The sequence below is a fragment of the Panthera uncia genome, chromosome C2 (assembly GCF_023721935.1).
Source record: "Panthera uncia isolate 11264 chromosome C2, Puncia_PCG_1.0, whole genome shotgun sequence".
Lineage (NCBI taxonomy): Eukaryota > Metazoa > Chordata > Mammalia > Carnivora > Felidae > Panthera > Panthera uncia.
Window position 1 is genome coordinate 5887634 of NC_064810.1, and position 18798 is coordinate 5906431.

Below are 18798 nucleotides of genomic sequence, written 5' to 3' on the forward strand. Positions count from 1 at the left end.
ATCCCGTTTCCCTTGCAGCCCTGAGGATGCCCGCCTGTGCTGAGTGGCCCAGGTCCCCTTTGGTTGTGTTCAGGCCCAGGCAGGCACCCAGTCCTTACCTGGGCTAAGATGCACAGCCTCCAACCTGGCATCGACAGACATGTCTGCTGCGTCCAGTTAGCACTCCTCTGCCAGGCGGGTGAGCTGGCCTCCACTGTGCCTGGCTTCCCGTCGGGCGTCCCCTTTCTCTAGCTAATGGTGGTCGGCCACGCCCTCGGGATAATGTCTTCATCTGCTCTGCACGGGGCAGTTCACACAGGCAGGGACACAGCGGTGCTCAGAACTACCTCGACATCCACTCCTCTCCCTGCCCTGGTGCGAGAGACCACTGCTTGTCCCTGAGGTTCCCTCTACCATTTTAAATCTGACAGAGGGATGCCTGGGTGGCTCAGTCGGTTAAGTGTCTGACTTTGGCTCAGGTCATGATCTCAAGGTTTGGGAGTTCGAGTCCCATGTCGGGCTCTGCGCCAACAGCTCAGAGCCTGGAGACTGCTTCGGATTCTGTATCTCCCTCTCTCTCTCTCTGCCCCTCCTTCTCCCTCCCCCCACCTCTCGAAAATAAATAAACGTTAAAAAAAATAAAAAACAAAATCCTGACATAGTCTTCAGAACCTTTCTTTGAGTTTCCTTTTAAAATCTGAACCTACAATACCAATAATCATTTTTAGCTACTTTCTGGAAACAAAGCCCTCTGCCTTACCAGTGCACTTTTGTTAAGAGTGTCCACAGATTAGGGCACCTGGATGGCTCAGTCGGTTAAGTGTCTGACTTTGGCTCAGGTCATGATCTCATGGCTTGTGGGTTCAAGCCCCACGTCGGGCTCTGTGCTGACAGCTCAGAGCCTGGAGCCTGCTTCGGATTCTGTGTCTCCCTCTCTCTCTCAGCCCCTCCCCTGCTCTGTCTCTCTCTCTCTCTCTCAAAAATAAATAAACATTAAAAAAAAATAACAGTTAAAATAAGGAAAAATAGAAGATTTAAAATATTACTTTCATTGGAAAAGTACTAATAGAAAAAAATGAAATTATTCTTTTGATAATTTCAGAGTGCAGAAAGCTTTTCTAAGCAAGACTCAGGGTCAGGAACCATAAAGAAAAAAAGATCAGTGAATTTGTCTACATAAAAAAATTTTAAGTTCTGCTTAAAAACTCAAAAGACAAGAAATGTGGGAAAAGAATTTGCAACATCTATGGGAGTAAAGGGCTACTTTCCTTCATAAATAAAGACTCTTACAAACCAATAAATATCACCTGTGACCCAACAGAGAAAGAGCAAGTCACAGAAAAACACAAATACCTCATAAACATAGGAAAAGGAATTCAGCCTTACTCATCCAGACAGAAATCCAAGTCAAAGCAGTGAGAATATATTTTTCATCTATTAGACTGGCAAAGATTCAGAAGTTTGCATATGGAGTGTGGTCAAGGTCACAGGGAATTAGCCACCCTCAGACTAGGTTGGTGGACACGTAAGTTGGCACAGGGCAGTATAGGGCCATTTGCCAACATCTACCGAAATACAAAGTGCATATGTGTTTTAGCTTAGCACATTTTCTAGGAGCTGATTCCTACACGCATATATTCATACTGCGTATAAGAATCTGTATGTATCAAAAGATTTCCTGGGGGCACCTGGGTGGTTCAGTCAGTTAAGCGTCCGACTCCCGATTTTGGCTCAGGTCATGATCTCATGGTTCCTGGGTTCAAGTGCCATATCGGGCTCTGAGCTGACAGCGTGGAGCCTGCTTGGGATTCTCTCTCTCCCTCTCTCTCTCTGCCCCTCCCCTACTCGCACTCTCTCTCTCTCAAAAAACATAACAAAATTTTTACAAAAAAGATTTCCTGCAGCATTGTCTGTGTGCTGAATGTTTCCTGAATATTCCCCACTAGAGGGCTGTGTCGATAAATGATGTCATATACAATGGAACATTTGGCAGCCATTAAAGTAAGGAGCTTGTGCAGCTCAGGGGTCTCTGAGATACGGTTATGGACTGAAAAAACCCAAGTGTTATAGCACACTCCTATTTTTAAGGGATATACAATATATCAATATATAGCTGTATAATGTATCCTGTATCATAGATATTACAGGTATCTATAAAATATGTATGTCGTGTATATTATAAATACACACAGAAAATTTCTGGAAGGTCAAACTAGAAATTGCCAACATTGGTTTGCCAGAACAGGACCCTCTATGTAATTTGCAGGGACCCCATGCAAAAATGAAACCCGGGTCCCTTGTTCAAAACCCGTTGTGTCGGGGTGCCTGGGTGGCTCAGTCGGTTAAGTGTCCGACTTCAGCTCAGATCATGATCTCACAGTCTGTGAGTTTGAGCCCCGTGTCAGGCTCTGTGCTGACAGCTCAGAGCCCGGAGCCTGCTTCAGATTCTGTGTCTCCCTCTCTCTGCCCCTCCCCTGCTCATGCTCTGTCTCTCTCTGTCTCAAAAATAAATAAAAACATTAAAAAAAAAAAAAAAAAAAAACGTTGTGGATTTCAAGACAGCAACAGCAGAGGGTGCCTGGGTGGCTCACTTGGTTAAGTGTCCAAGTCATGATCTCAGGGTTCAAGTTCCAGGCCAGCATCAGGCTCTGCACTCACTTCATGGAGCCTGCTTGGGATTCTCTGTCTCTCTCTTTCTGCCCCTCTTCCGCTTGTGCATGTGCTCTCTCGCTCTCTCTCTCTCTTTCTCTCTCTCTCAAAAATAAATAAACATTTAAAAAAAATTCAAGACAGCAATAGCAGAGTGTTGAACCAAGCAGAGAGCTCTCTTAAGTGTGGGGCCTGGGTGACTTCCCAGATCACAGGTCCGTGAAACCAGCCACCTCGGGGAAGGAACTAGAATCACAGGGGTCTGACATGGGAGGCAGAATAATTTTTACCAGAGGCAACTTTTGAACCATTTAAATTTTTTGTTAACATTTATTTATTTTTGAGACAGAGAGAGAGCATGAACAGGGGAGGGTCGGAGAAAGAGGGGGACACAGAATCCGAAACAGGCTCCAGGCTCTGAGCTGTCAGCACAGAGCCCAACGCGGGGCTCGAACCCACAGACCGTGAGATCATGACCTGAGCCGAAGTTGGACGCTTAACCCACTTAGCCACCCAGGCGCCCCTGAACCATTTAAAGTTTTCAGTGTGCACATGTACTGATTTTTCAATTATTAAAAAAAGTTATAAAAAATAAAATTAAAATTGCCCACCACCACTATTCCTTTCCTCATCCAATAAGAGCCCCAAGTCTTATGGGACACCTGGGTGGCTCAGTTGGCTAAGCGTCCGACTCTTGGTTTCAGCTCAGGTCATGATCTCATGGTTTGTGAGTTCGAACCCCAAGCCGGGCTCTGTGCTGGCGGCATGGAGCCTGCTTGGGATTCTCTCTTTCCCTCTCTCTCTCTGCTCCTCCCCTCTGCTTGCTCACACACACACGCTCTCTCTTTCTCAAAATAAATAAATAAACATTTTTTAAAAAACAAAGAGCCCCAAGCCTTAGAAATATGGGCCAGGATGCAGGGATGTCAGGAGGTGGGGAGCGGCAGGGGAAGGCAAGAATGAGAGGTGGAGGGGAGGACCCTTCCTCACATAGGAATTCCATTCTACATCCTGGGAAGCCCCAGCTTAAACCCACAGGAGGCCTGGGCTGGACTATACATTCTCTTAAAGAAGAGTTTGCCACGTTCAGACTGTTTGAAAACACCCCCCCCCCACCACCCACAGGACTGAGCTAAGCCTCTGAAGATGCTAACACAGTCATGTAAATCCATACAGCCCTGTGCTGTTCCCCACAAATCCCCATCCACCCAGAACCTGAGAAAGTGACCTTATTCGGAAATAGGATATTTACAGATGTGATTAGTTACAAAAGGCTATACTGGAGTGGGGTGAGCCCTATTCCAATGACTGTTGTCCTTAAAGAAGCCAAGTAAAGACAGAGAGACCAGGAGAACACAAGGAGAGATGGAGACAGAGATCGGAGAGAGATATCTTCGAGCCGGGGAACACCAAGGGTTGCTGGCAAGCACCAGAAGCCAGGAGAAAGGCATGGAACAGATCCTCCCTCGTAGCCTCCAGAAGAAACCAATGCTACTGACGCCTTGCCTTCAGACCTCTGACCTCCAGAACTGTGCGAGAGTACATTTCTGTTATTTTAAAGCACCGAAGTAGTCAGCTTGGATTGCATAACAAAATGCCACAGACTGAGGGGCTTAAATGACAGAAATGTCTCATCTCACAGCTCTGGGGGCTGGACTCCCGAGACCAGAGTGCCAGGATGGCTGGCTTCTGGCTTGCAGACAGCTGCCTCTGGCCGTGTGCTCACACGGTGGAGAGAGAGGGATCTCTCTCTCTCTCTCTCTCTCTCTCTTCCTCTTCGGACATTAATCGCGTCACAAAGCACCCCCTCCCTGCATGACCTCATCTCAGCTGATACTTCCCAAAGGCCTCATCTCCAAATACCTTCACCATGGAGGTTAGAGCTTCAACCTATGAATTTGGGGAGGGCACAGACAGCTCACAACAGCCAACATGTTTGTGGTGTTTTGTTACATCAACCTTATGAAACGAATACAAACCTCCAATAACCAAACAAGTCGGTGCTTCACGTCGGAGGCAGGCCCCCAAAGCTTTTCTGTAAATGGGCAGATACTAAATACTTCTGGCTTTGTGGGTCATATGGTCTCTGTGGCAACTACTCAGCTCTCCCATTATGCAAAATCAGCCACAGGTGATGGGTCATTGAACTAGTGTGGACGTGTTCCAATAACACTGTATTTACTAAAACAGGCAGCCACAGGCCTTGGCCTTCAGGCTTTAATTGGACCATGCCAGCTTTAGATGAGACACAGAATCAAGAGGAGCTAATCGAAAGAACCAGCCATTTTGTGTGCAAGAAAAGAGGGGAGTCAAGATTCCTACAGGTGGCTCCAGCCTTCAGGAACAACACAACACTGACCAGCTCCCTCCACCCTCCGGAGCCCTGATGGAGGCATCTGAAAAATGACCTAGAAGGCTCAGATGACCCCCAGCCAGCTTCCAGTGCTCGTGTTCTAAAGCCCTTTGAGTTTTTAAATGTTTCCTTTCAACAATTTGATTTACAAAGCAGAACTGTGGAAAAAACTCTAAGGAAAAAGTGATTTTCTGGGGAAGTGAACTATTAAATGTATAAAATAAAATTGCTGTTATAATTAAAGTGTTCAGGACAGTTTTTAAACAATCTAGATACATTTAAACAAATTTAAGGTATCTGTATGAAGACCAGACTTCTGAAAATCATTTTTTTTTTTTAGAGAACGCAAGCAGAGGAAGGGCAGAGGGAGAGGGAGAGAGAGAATCCTAAAAAGGCTCCACACTCAGTGCTGAGCCTGACACGGGGCTCAATCTAACCACCGTGAGATCAGGATGAGCCCAAATCAAGAGTCGGATGCTTAACCGAATGAGCCACCCAGGTGACCCTGCAAATCATTTTTATAAAAGTGAAAGAAAGCCAGGGCGCCTGGGTGGCTCAGTCGATTAAGCATCCCACTTCGGCTCAGGTCATGATCTCGCGGTTCATGGGTTCCAGCCCCACATGGGTTCTGTGCTGACAGCTTGGAGCCTGGAGTCTGCTTTGGATTCTGTGTCTCTCTTTCTCTCTGCCCTCCTTCTGCTCACACTCTGTCTTTCTCTCTCTCTCTAAAATAAACATTAAAAAAAATGTTTTTTGTAAAGTGAAAGCCTACCTGTGTCTGCCTGGGTTCATGGATGGGTACCTTGCAAGACTGGTCAGAATTCCTTTCCAACAGGGGCACCTAGGTGGCTCAGTCGGTTTAGTGTCTGACTCTTGATTTCAGCTCAGGTTATGATCCCAGTGTTGTGAGATCGAGCCCCCAGTCACACCCTACACTGAGCATGGAGCCTGCTTGGGATTCTCTCTCTCCCTCTCTGCTCCTCCTTCCCTCCCCTGCTCATGCACACACATGCTCTCTCTCTCTAAAATACAGAAAATGTTTTAATAAAAAATGTTAAAAAAAAGAATCCCTTTCCAACAAAATGCACACTTTATTTGAACAAGTGAGCTAATTCTTCACAGCAAAATAAGGAACCCAAAATAATCCCAGGAACTTCCAAATCATCATTTTATTGTTTCTCTCCTTTTGTAAATCTCATGCACTGACTACTCACAATGGATCCACCATCCGGGTACTGGGAGAAATAGATCGTGTCCTGAAACTGTCAACAAGTTCAAATTCTGCCTCCAAATTAATCTGCTTTAAACCATTTCTGGTAAACACTCACGCAAGAGAACTTCCCAAGAAATCAAACACTCACCCCACAATACTGCTCCTCATTGAAGATCTGGGGAGGCAAAGGGATCCCGTTTTGAGGTTTCTTCTCTCCAGGAACATTCTCCCTCATCCACTTCCTGTTGTCTTCGTCTCCAGCAATGTCCAATTCCTTAAAGTCGATCTTATTAGCTTCCAAAAAGCCCACTACTTCTTGCTGCTTTTTCCTAATCTGAGTCAAGAGTAGAGAAAGATTACGATTCGACTGGCTTTATTTTGTAATGTCTTGCTTAGATTTACAGAAATCCTTTCTCCAACTATACCATGAAACACAAATAATCTCGCTATTATTGAAACAAGGAAGACAACGAAATCACACCTCTTCATTATAAAGGATCAACAGAGTGATTATTTAAATTCTAAAATTGTAATCTCACCAATGTTTCAATCGTGGTATAATCAACCTAATAAGAATAGAGATGCCCTCATCCTAGGTTTTATTTGAGGTCTTTGACGTACTTTTAATTCTCTGCTAAGCTTTCACGCCAAAAAAAAAAAAAATAAGAAGAATTGGTTATGAAGAAAAAGGGGGGGGGGAGAAGAGAAGGAAGAAAAGAGACAAAAGAGAATTCGCTATGAAACGTAAATACCAAGCACACCCAACTAAAAAGCACTTCCCTCACAGTTATGAAAACGGGCACGTGAGTCACATTGAACAAAAGTGGCTTTCGAAACAGGACAGGAGATTGGAAAGCCCACGTGGAGAGGACTGAAAGGGGAAAGAACAGAGGAAAAGACAGAAAAAGCCAGTGGCTGTGTCTCCCAGCTCGCAAAGCGCAACACAGGCAGAGAACCCTGGTCTCTCTCGGCTTTCTCCTTTCCGCTCACATGGGGAGCGGGCGCCAGCCTCGCCTGAGACACAGCTCTTGGCGCCCTTCTCCCTACCCAGAGCTCTCGTCTCCTAGCCCCCATTTCTCAGGACGCTGGGCCTTTCCACAACTCAGACCTCCATCCCCAGAGACAACTACAGCCACTCTCTCTCTTCAAAGCATTCACTTCCCAAATGCACGACGCCCCTTTCCTGCACAGACCCCATGGCCTCCCCTTAAGAGCCTCTGAGAAAGAGGCCCAGAGTGGTCAACCGAACCATCAATCAACACTGATTTATCCACTGTCCTCGGCACAAGACATCACACCGAGTTCTTCGCGTAACAGATCCGTACGCTGCTTATCTGGGTGAAAAAAAAAATGCAAATAACAACCCATTTGTACATCCTAGACAGCGAACACGCTGTAGATGATCAGCAAAATAAAGCAAAATAAGTCATTTCTTAAAAATATGAGTAAAATTTTAAATGTTTTCTTTGACACGAAAATACCTAATATCTTATTATTTTGTTAGTAGGCTCTACCCTGGGCATGGAGCCCCAGGTGGGGCTTGAACTCACAACCCTGAGCTCAAATCAAGAGTCAGACACTTAACCAAATGAGCCACCCAGGTGCCCCTAATATCTCAATTTTTTAAGTTCTCTGCATAGAATGTTGTCTCATATCAAAACAAGTCATGAAAAATATTTTATTTAAAAAAAAGGGATGCCTCGGTGACTCAGCTGGTTGAGCATCAGACTCTTGAATTTGGCTCAGGTCATGATCCCAGGGTCATGGGAGCGAGTCCTTCGTCGGGCTCAGCACTGAGCATGGAGTCTGCTTAAGATTCTGTCTCCTTCCCGGGGCACCTGGGTGGCTCAGTCGGTTAAGTGTCTGACTTCAGTTTAGGTCACGATCTTGTGGTTCATGAGTTCGAGCCCCGTGTCGGGCTCTGCGCTGACAGCTCAGAGCCTAGAGCCTGTTTCAGATTCTGTCTCTGTCTCTCTCTGGCCCTCCCCTGCTTGCACTCTGTGTGTCTCACTCTCAAAAATAGATAAACATAAAAAAAAGATTCTCTCTCTCTCTCTCCTTCTGCCCCTCTCCCTTGCTCATGCTCTCTCTCTCTGAAATATATACACATATTTTATATGTATACATGTACATATTTTACAGGCTCCCCCTTGTTATTCTTGTGTAACTCGTTTATCAGTAGAGATACTAGAATTTGAGAATCCCTAAAAAATGATATAAAAGGCCCATGCCCATCCCTCTTTGGGTCAAACCTAATTCCTTCCAGAGATATGTATACAAAAAATTATTATTATTATTATTATTATTATTATTGTTATTTTAAGTAGGCTCCATGCCCAGTATGAAGCCCAACATGGGACTTGAACTCATGACCTTGAGATCAAGACCTGAGCTGAGATCAAGAGTCAGAGGCTTAACCAACTGACCCACCCAGGCGCCCTCCCAAAAATTATTTTGTTCATTTTTCCCAAAATAAATGAATCTTTCAATGACTTGTGTGTAGAGTGTTTCTCTCTTAATATAAGGAAAAAGAAGGCACGTATGGATGCTTAAGCCCGGGAAGCAAATCACCACCCAAATGAAATTCTGTATCATATCATTTTGGTGGTGATCTGATTGCATATTAATTAAAAATATAACATAAATGAATATAATTTGTAAATTCCTTACAAGTAAATATAAATTATACATAAGATTGTATATATGTTATGTGTATACCCATATATATAAGTGGTCATCACACATTTACTTTTTCATTAACATTTGTTCTACCAACATAACAAAGATAATGGGTCTAAAAGCATGAGATCACTAAATTGAAGGCTGCTGTTAGCTACAATACAACACTTAATCAGAAAGACTCAGTTTGGGGCAAGCATGGACCAAAATAAAAAAATAAAAGTCATACAGAAAGGTGTGGGGTGCTGGAATTTCCCTCAGGCTCCCGGCACACACATGCTGGGACATTCCTGAGTGTCACATCTATCGGAAGCAAAGGAAAGGCTCGGATTTCTACACCCACGTGTCCTCCCCCAACTGGGCCCTTGGACCTTCCGTTCCTCCGCACAGGAACCGTGCTCCCAACGCCACAGCCTCACAGCTGAATCTCTGAATATGACAAAAATCCCATCAGACCTGATGACAGGTTGTTGGACTAAATTACTACGTTAATTAATCATGTCTCCTATACATACTTTCCAACCTGTCCATAATTATCCGTGCCACTCTATAAATTGCTCATTCCTTAAGCTATTTCCAGAGATAACTCTGCGGCTTGAAGAGAGGAGACGTCTTCATTTTAGGCAGGTTTGCTTGTAATTAAATAGTCAGAAGGCAACATCCTTCATTCTGTCCAAAGCCCCGTCTTCCTTCCTTCTCAGATACCCTCCCGGGAGCCCGGACCAGCCTGGCCGAGGTCCACGGCCACCTCGCCAACATTATTTCCATCTCTATTAATCATGCGTCAGGACTTGAGGTGAAATGCAAGAAGGATTTCATCTTACTCCCTGATTTCTGAATAGATGAAAAACCCTTCCCCAAGGGTGCCTTGGGGACCCTTGCCCAAGCCCTGACTTGTGTTTCTTCTGTTAGAAGGTCAAAGAGGGCGAGAGAACCAGGGAGGGGAAGACCCGTTATTTCTTGCCAGACAAACAACTGCATGTACAGGAACTTAACGGACTGATGGGTGCATGATACTGTCTTAAGTGCTATCTCCCAGCCCCTTGCCCCCCAAAACAGAGAGGAAAAAAAAATCTGCACCCTGAGTGGGGGCCCTCTCCCCCACCGTCCTCCCTCCTGGTGGATATCTATTCAAGGAGCCCCACCGGACCCTCACAGGCAAAAAGTGCTCACTCTTCTTTACACGGCCTCCCGAGCTGCCCCCCGAGCGCCATCAGCTCCCAGGGGGCACCTCCCTTTATGGTCCCCGGGGGAAGGTGCGGGCACGGCACCCAGTGGTTCCCACCACAGACACCCTCCCCTCCCCACCTCCTGCCCCTTCTCTTCCCTCCATGGCACCCTGGCCGGCGCCAGCCCCGCAGGCTGCAGCCTCTTTCTAGGTAGCCCCTCTGAAGGACCTGGGGGTCCCTGGGGTCTGGGTCATTTGGAGCCTTTGGGACGTCAGCCGAGGCTCAGAGATCTCTGCTTTCCCATCCTGTTACATTCACTCATAAGAAAGTGTTATTTTCGGGGCACCTGGGGGGCTCAGTGGGTTAAGCATCCGACTTCGGCTCAGGTCATGATCTCACAGTTTGTGAGTTCAAGCCCCGCATCAGGCTCTGTGCGGACAGCTCAGTCTGGAACCTGCCTTGGATTCTGTGTCTCCCTCTCTCTCTGCTCCTCCCCTGCTCACACTCTGTCTCTCTCTCTGTCTCAAAAATAAACTTTTTTTAAAACTCTTAAAAAAAAGAGAGAGAGAGGGAGAGAGAGAGAGAGAGAGAGAGAGAGAAAGAAAGTGTTGTTTTCCTGAAGTCACCGGCCACTGTTGGTTACTGTAATGTGTCAGAGGGATCACTGAGCCACTTGCCTGGCACCTCCCTTTTATTGTCTTGTACAGTTAGGAGCTTTTCCAACTGAGGCCATTGCACTTAGTGAAAAGCACACTGCATTTGGGGGAGGCGACCTGCATTTCCCTCCTGGCTCAGAAGGCTGCTGTCAGCCTCCTGAGGGGATCCACTCTAAGGCTGCAAAATGTTTAAGCGCCACCCCAGCCCCACCCCAGGCTCTGGTGAGAACCAGGGAACACGGTGTGTGGACGAGCATTTTGCACAAGGTGAGAGCCTGCATGGTCAGGCACCCGGCACGTTGTTACCTCACTGACTCATCCCGATGACCAGGCCAGGCTAAGTACTCTGATCACCTTTTTTTTAAATTTTTTTTAAAGTTTATTTATTTATTGAGAGACAGAGAGAGCAAGCAGGGGAGGGGCAGAGAGAGAGAGAGAGAAAGAGAGAGAGAATCCCAAGCAGGCTCTACACTGTCAGCACAGAGCCAGATGTGGGGCTCAAACTCACAAACTGTGAGATCATAACCTGAGCCGAAACCAAGAGTAAGATGCTTAACTGACTAAGCCACCCAGGCACCGCCCCCCCCCATCACCATTTTAAAATTACAAAGCTGAATTACCGGTGAATTAAGGAGTTTTCCAAGATTTACACCCAGATCCATCTCATCCAAGAGCCAAGATTTTTCCCCATCATATTTACACTCAATCAAGACTGGAGAAAGGCTCGAGAAAGCCAGGAGCCACCATTACGGTCTGTCCTTAAAGATCAAGGTTCCAGGGCCACCTGGGTGGCTCAGTCAGTTGAGCATCCGACTTTGGCTCAGATCATGATCTCACAATTCACGAGTTCGAGCCCCACTTCAGGCTCTGTGCTGACAGCTCACCCTGGAGCCTGCTTCAGATTCTGTGTCTCCGTCTCTCTCTCTGCCCCTCCCCTGCATGTGCTCTCTCTCTCTCTCTCTCAAAAATAAATAAGAACATTTTTAAAAATTAAAAACGGGCCACCTGGGTGGCTCAGTCGGTTGAGCGTCCAACTTTGACTCAGGTCATGATATCATGGTCCATGAGTTCGAGCCCTATGTCAGGCTCTGTGCTGTCAGCTCCCAGCTTGGAGCCTGCTTCAGATTCTGTGTCCATCTCTCTGCCCCTCACCTGCTCATGCCCTGTCTCTCTCTCTCTCAAATATAAATATACATTAAAAAAAATTAACGAAAAATAATTTGTTTAAAGATCAAGTTTCCAGGGGCTGTGCAGCTTGCAAACAGTGAGAACCGTCTTCTCTCCCCTTGTCCCCTCAGCCCACTGTGGCACTGGCCTTCAGGAAGACACAGATCTGCTCCTGCTACCAGGGTCTCTTCACCCACATTCCTCTGTAAAGCAGAAAAATGTGACAGTGCTTTGTGATCAACTGTTCAGAGATGTGACACACAGCTGCATATGCATAAGCCCTCATAAAGAGATTGCAATTTGTTTTTTACTTTTTCTTTTTTTTAATTTTTTTAACATTATTTTTTTTTAAATTTTTTTAACGTTTATTCATTTTAGAGACAGCGAGAGACAGAGCATGAATGGGGGAAGGTCAGAGAGAGAGGGAGACACAGAATGTGAAGCAGGCTCCAGGCTCTGAGCTGTCAGCACAGAGCCCGATGCGGGGCTCGAACTCACGGACCGCGAGATCATGACCTGAGCTGAAGTCGGTCGCCCAACCGACTGAGCCACCCAGGCGCCCCTAACATTTTTAAAATTTATTTTTGAGAGACACATAGACAGAGACTGAACAGGGAAGGGGCAGACAGAGAGGGAGACACAGAATCCCAAGCAGGCTCCAGGCTCTGAGCTGTCAGCACAGAGCCCGACGTGGGGCCTGAACTCACAAACCGTGAGATCATGACCTGAGTCGAAGTCTGACGCTTAACTGACTGAGCCATCCAGGCACCCCGTTACTTTTTCTAAAAAAAAAAATTTTTAATGTTTATTTATTTTTGAGAGACAGAAAGGGAGACAAAGAATCCGAAGCAGGCTCCAGGCTCTGGGCTGTCAGCACAGAGCCGGACGTGGGGCTCAAACTCACGAACCTCAAGATCATGCCCTGACCTGAAGTCAGACGCTTAACTGACTGAGCCACCCAAGTGCCTCTGTTTTTTCCTTTTTCATTAATTATGTTCATCCAACAGAAATCACATGCCCTCATCAACAAAGTTGCAGGCAAGAACCCATTTTTAAAAGTAAAGAGAGTGAAGAAATAAGTAGTAAAGGTTTCGCAGAACGACCACCACCACGTACACAGCATCGGTGCTGGCAGTCGCTCTGGGGTTCCCCTGCCGAGAAGCTTCTGGATAAAATCCCCCCCCCACACCCAGGAAAAATCAGTAGCACTGATACCATGGGAATAATCCGTTCTCATCCTTCAGGATCAGACAAAAGTCTTTCCACTTAAGTGTCTTGGGACAATTCTTCTGAAACATCATCATCACAGACTCACATGTACTAATATTAACTAATAATTACAGCAACTACAATATTGATTAATATTGACTAACATTAGCCAACGATTATAGTATATAATATATATGATATAATAGTTATAATTATATTAAGTAGCCATATGTAATAATTATAAAGTTAACTAATAATTGTAATATGTATTAAGCACTGACTGTGCATTTGACACCATACAGGGCACTCCATGCCTTCTTTCCTAAATCCTCAAGAGGACGCCAATGAGATGAGTACTATTCTTATCCTCATTTTACAGATAAGGAAATTGAGGCTTAGCAAGGTGAGATAACTTCCCCAAGGTCAAACACTTCCAAGCGGCAACGAAACATTTGCTTAGGGAACCAGCATTAACGTGGCTTTTCCGAGACCCTGGAATGAACGGTGCCCCTCCAGATCCTCGGAGGCTAACTCAGTCATGTGCCCAAACTTCAAGACTGTAAGACATCAAATAATCCTAAGACGTCCACGAGTTTGTTCGCTGTCTCTGGAAGGATGCACAGGGCACGGAACAGGAGGAGATTGGCAGGGCAGGGGTAAAAGTTGTCCGCAATGAGCGTCAACAGCATATTGAGAGCCCACTAAAGCTGTTTCCTTCATTAAAAATCACGTTTTGTCTAGTAATCCAAAACTGTGCTCTTTGTGGGCCAACTCAAAGTTTCTGAGGTCGTCAACGGCCACAAAAGACTTTGCAGTTCCACAACTGGAATGTTCCCTCCTCGGTTTCTGTTAAAAGATGTTTTGCAGAGATACTAAGCAGTCGCTGATGCGCTGTGCCCAGAGGGACACACAGCCTCATCGCTCTTGTTTTCTTCTTGCCCTCTAGAAACTGCGCGAACTTTCAGGGCTGTGGGTGGGGGCGTTCAAGAGCCAGCATTGGGGCTGTTCCCGGCCAGTGGCTGGCCTAGGGTATCATCCTGGCTGAGTGAAATCCAAGCAGCAAGATGGCCCAGGAACTAGATATAAAAGGAAACTGCCCCCTTGCTGGTGTCCAACCCTCAGCTTCCTCCCCGTAGCCCCCTAAATGCTCAAATGCTCATGGAACTTTCACTCTCAGACTGATAGACACCTCAGGTTCAAGCCTAAAAGCAAAGCGTGGATCACTGCCAAGGACAAATGGCTCCCCGTGTTACCCCTGCAACTTCAGGCAGGTCTCTCCTGCACAGAATGAAGGCTGGAACTGGAGGGGTGACTCTAAGCCTGGTCCCAGGGAAATCAGACAGTGTTAGGGGGGTCAGCTCTTCGTACCTATTTTTGGTCTGTTTGAATTCCTAGAGCATTTAAAACTGTCGCCTTAGAGATATTTGCTCTTGTCACTGTGACATCATTTTCCTCAAATAATACTATTACACATGCTAACTTTACACTTTCGGTTTGGTCACATCGCACGCTCAGGTACAGATGACCCTTGAACAACACAAGTTTAAACCGCACCAGTCCACCTATAGGTGGATTCTTTTTCTTATAAATACAGAAAGCCCTATAAATATATTTTCTCTTCCTTATGATTTTCTTAATAACTTTTTCCTTTCTTTAGCTTACTTATTGTAAGGATACAGTATATATTACACATAACATACAAAACCATGTGTTAACCGACTGTTTATGTTGTCAGTAAGCCTTGTGGTCCACAGGAGGCCATTAGTCAAGTTTTGGGGAGTCAAAAGTTATACAGGGATTTTCCACTGCGCGCGTGTCGGTGCCCCTAACCCCTGCATTGTTCAAGGGTCAACTGTAATGACACCCAGGAGTCATTTTAGGAATGGGGTTCAGCACACCCTCCAAATGGGGTTCAGCACACCCACCAAATATCATTTGTCTGCAACTTTAGTCTTAGGTCTTACAGAATGATTGGCAGAAATACTCCACCAATAAGTAAATAAATAAATAAATAGCCTCTGATTCTATAATCTATGCGACACAACACGACACAAATCACATGTTAAAAATTCTAGCATCAAACACGCCCCCTTCCTGGAATCCCCTTTCACACCCAGCTCGCCTGGATCACTCATTTTACACATTCCTCCAACACGGTTAAAACGAACGCAGAAAGCAAAGGCACGCAGGCTTACTGCAGGGCCACGGCTTACTCACACACTCCTCCAAAAAGAATCTTAAGGCCAACGCTGGGCCGGACCCGCTGCTTCTACTCCCCAGTCTGAGCTCCTCTGAAAATACGATAAGGAAGAAAGCCCCACGAGTTCCATCAGACACCTACCGCTATGGACCCAGAAGATGTGGCAACAAACACTTTGATAACCATTTTGACAGTCGGAAAGAGGGCTCCCCCCAACACACACCCCCGGGAGGGGACGCGGCGCTAGCCCGGCCGAGCAGGCAGCAGGGGCCAGGTGCGAGCTGGCGGCCGCCCAGCGCGGTCTGAGCCCCTGCGCCTCCCGCCGCAACTTAAGCTCCGCGCCTGCCCCGCGCGGCGCCGGCGGCGTGGGCTTCCCCGCCATTGGCCCGGGAGCGGTGGGCCTCTGCCAGGCAAATACGTGATTGGTCGGTAAAAGCAGCCACTGACTTTGAACGCCCGACAACAGCCCCTAAAAGGCAAGGCTGCGCCGCGCACCAATCAGACGGCGGCTCGCAGACAGAGGCCGGCCGGCGGGAGGGCGGAGGGAGGTGGGCGCGGGTGGCGGCGCGGGGCGCTGGAAAAGCCCAGAAGACGCCAGCTCAGTCCCCGCGGACGCCGTGTTCGCGAGGCTTTTGGCAAACGAACAGCGAGGGGCCTTGAAATAAACACAGGCTTCCCGACTTTCCAGTTTCCCGGCCGATTAAAACACTTCGGCCAACTCTCCTACAATAGATTCCTTTATGCGTGGCCCGTTGACAGTTTTCTCCCTTTACCACCTGTTCCTCCTAAAGAACCGAGGCTGACAGGCCGCAGACGGGTAAGGTTTCACTGATATCCCAGACGAGGCAGGGCGACGGAGGCGGGCTGTCAGCACGGATGAGTTCAACAAGCATATTGTCTTAACTATTGCAGAGGCGTTGGGAGAAAATAAATGTCGCAGTCTCTGTCCATCTGATTTATGCAGACCATTTGAATGGTGTTAAAAGTTAGAGGACTTAAAAATCGAGTAAAAAGCCCAAATGCTACTGCCCAATGTTTATCATGCGTTTCAAAATCAAGATCAAGGACATAGGAGACAAAAAGCATCAGTCTTATTTACTCCTTTTGGATAACGGAGTCTCTCTTTCCTTTCTCATTCTTTTTTTTTTTTCTCTTAAATCCCTGCTACCCCTGGAGGAAGTGTTACTGGCATACTGGAGCAGGGAGGGATCTGTGGGCCTTCTCTACCCGCCCCCTTTTCCAGAGTCCTAGGGGCCTGGAGGTCTAGTCCCACCCCCTTGGATAGGTGCCTTTGATGAAAAAGGTCGCCCCATCCCTGTAATGGAGATCAAACTCATTTACATCAGAATGAATGATTTAAACCACTACCTTTTAACTCAGAGCTTCACTTCTCAAAGTTTACTTCCCAAATTAGGCCCTTGGTAAAGATGCTTACTGGTTCCCCAAATTTAAGTCATTAGCGTTGTAAATTTTATTTTTCAATTTTTAAGTTTATTTATTTTGAGAGAGAGTTGGGGGGGGGGGAACAGAGAGAGAGAGGGAGAGAGAGAATTCCAAGCAGATTCTGCACTATCAGCACAGAGCCTGATGCTGGGCTCAAACTCACAAACCATGAGATCATGACTTGAGACAAACAGTTGGAAGCTCAACGGCCTGAGCCACCAGGCGCCCCTGTAAATTTTATTTTAAAGGCCACCTAAGATTATAAATCATTTTTGCTCCTCTTCTTTTCTGTATTTTCAAAATTACAAAGGATTTACAATTTTTGTCATCAAAGTATTCTTTCAACACTTTAGTCTCAACATCTACCGCATGAGCATGCTACTTTTTTTCTAAATACAAGAGATTAATAAGCTATACATATTTCTCAATGTTTCTGTAAATTAGTAACATAAACTACAGCTGGACTCTCAGGTGCCGTACAGAATATACATCTGCTGATCATATAGGGCAACACTGCCTCTGACAATGACATTCCCCCTCCATCCATGCGCCGTAGGGAGAAATAAATACTCTACCTGAAATAAGAGCTAACAGTTTTTAGGTGTTTGCCTCGTGCCACATCTGTGCTAAGCGTTTCGCAAAGACCACTTCCTTAATCTGCACAACACTAGCACTGGATTCCACTACTTTCCCTCCTCAAGGATGAAGACCGAGGGGCGCCTGGGTGGTTCAGTCAGCATCCGACTTCAGCTCAGGTCATGATCTTGTGGTTCATGGGTTCGAGCCCCACGTCAGGCTCTGTGCTGACAGCTCAGAGCCTGGAGCCTGCTTCCAATTCTGTGTCTCCCTCTCTCTCTGCCCCTCCCCAGCTCGCTGGCTTGCTCTCTCTCTGTCTCAAAAATAAATAAACAGTAAAAAATTTTCTTAAAGGATCAAGACTGAGAACTGGGGATGATAGAACAGGAAATGGTACGTCCAAGACGCAAACCCAACCCATCTGTCTCTGCACCACATCAGAGAAACTCCTGATACACTACCCTCAAACTCCTAGTGCCCTCTCCTTGCACTATGAATTATCCTTTTAATAATGAATTGATAGGGGTGCCTGGGTGGCTCGGTCAGTTAAGCGTCCAACTTCAGCTAAGGTCACAATCTCACGGTTCGTAGGTTTGAGCCCCACTGTCAGAGCAGAGCCAGATGCAAGCCTCCAACTCATGAACTGTGAGATATGCCCTGTGCTGAAATCACCCAACTGAGCCACCCAGGCACACACCCCCCCCCAAGTGATAAAGCTCAACAAGGGGTGCCTGGGTGGCTCAGTTGGTTAAGTGTCCAGCTGTTGATTTCAGGTCAGGTCATGATCTCACAGGTCATGGGATCAAGCCCCGAGTCTGGCTCTGTGCTGACAGCACATATCCTGCTTGGGATTCTCTCTCCCTCTCTCTCTGCTCCTCCCTACTCAAGTGCCACTTGTACTCTCTGTCTCTCTCTCTCTAAAAAATAAATAAAAACATTAAAAAAAATTTTAATAAAAAAAAATAAAGCTCAACAAATCTCTGACTTAGAAAATCCACTTCAGCAATAAGCTGTATGCTCCAGTGAAGAGGTAGAAGGCTAATCATTTCACATCTCAAGTCCTTGATACTAAGTGAAATGACAGCAATTATAGATGTGACCTCATTTTTTAAAAGAATGTTCTTCAGCTTCATTGAGGTATAATTGACAGATAAAATTGTAAGATATGTAAAGTGTACAATGTACACATACGTAATGAAAGACTGATTTCATCTAATTTTGTTTAATGTTTATATATTTTTGACAGAGAGAGAAAGAGTGTGAGCTGGAAAAGGGCAGAAAGAGAGGGAGACACAGAATCTGAAGCAGGCTCCAGGCTCTGAGCTGTCAGTACAGAGCTCAACACGGAGCTTGAACTCATGAACTGTGAGATCATGACCTGAGCTGAAGTCAAATGCTTAGCCGACTGAGCCACCCAGGTGCCCCTGTAAAGGCATATTTGATGTAGCATGACAGCGGTGACTACCAGAGTAACCGCTCAGAAGTGAGTTGAATAGTGTCCCCCC

The 18798-nt window shown here is 46.3% G+C and overlaps 1 protein-coding gene across 1 annotated transcript in view; it reads right to left on the reverse strand.

Annotated features, from left to right (window-relative positions):
• The window catches only part of SH3BGR (SH3 domain binding glutamate rich protein), a 57397-nt gene extending 41799 nt beyond the window's left edge, over positions 1–15598 (reverse strand). The window contains exons 1-2 of the mRNA XM_049627852.1: positions 15416–15598; positions 6343–6528 (exon numbers count right to left, since the gene is read on the reverse strand). Coding sequence (XP_049483809.1) covers positions 6343–6528; positions 15416–15460 — 231 coding nt within the window. The 5' untranslated portion in view covers positions 15461–15598. The remainder of the gene's footprint in view (positions 1–6342; positions 6529–15415) is intronic.
• Positions 15599–18798: the final 3200 nt, after the last annotated feature.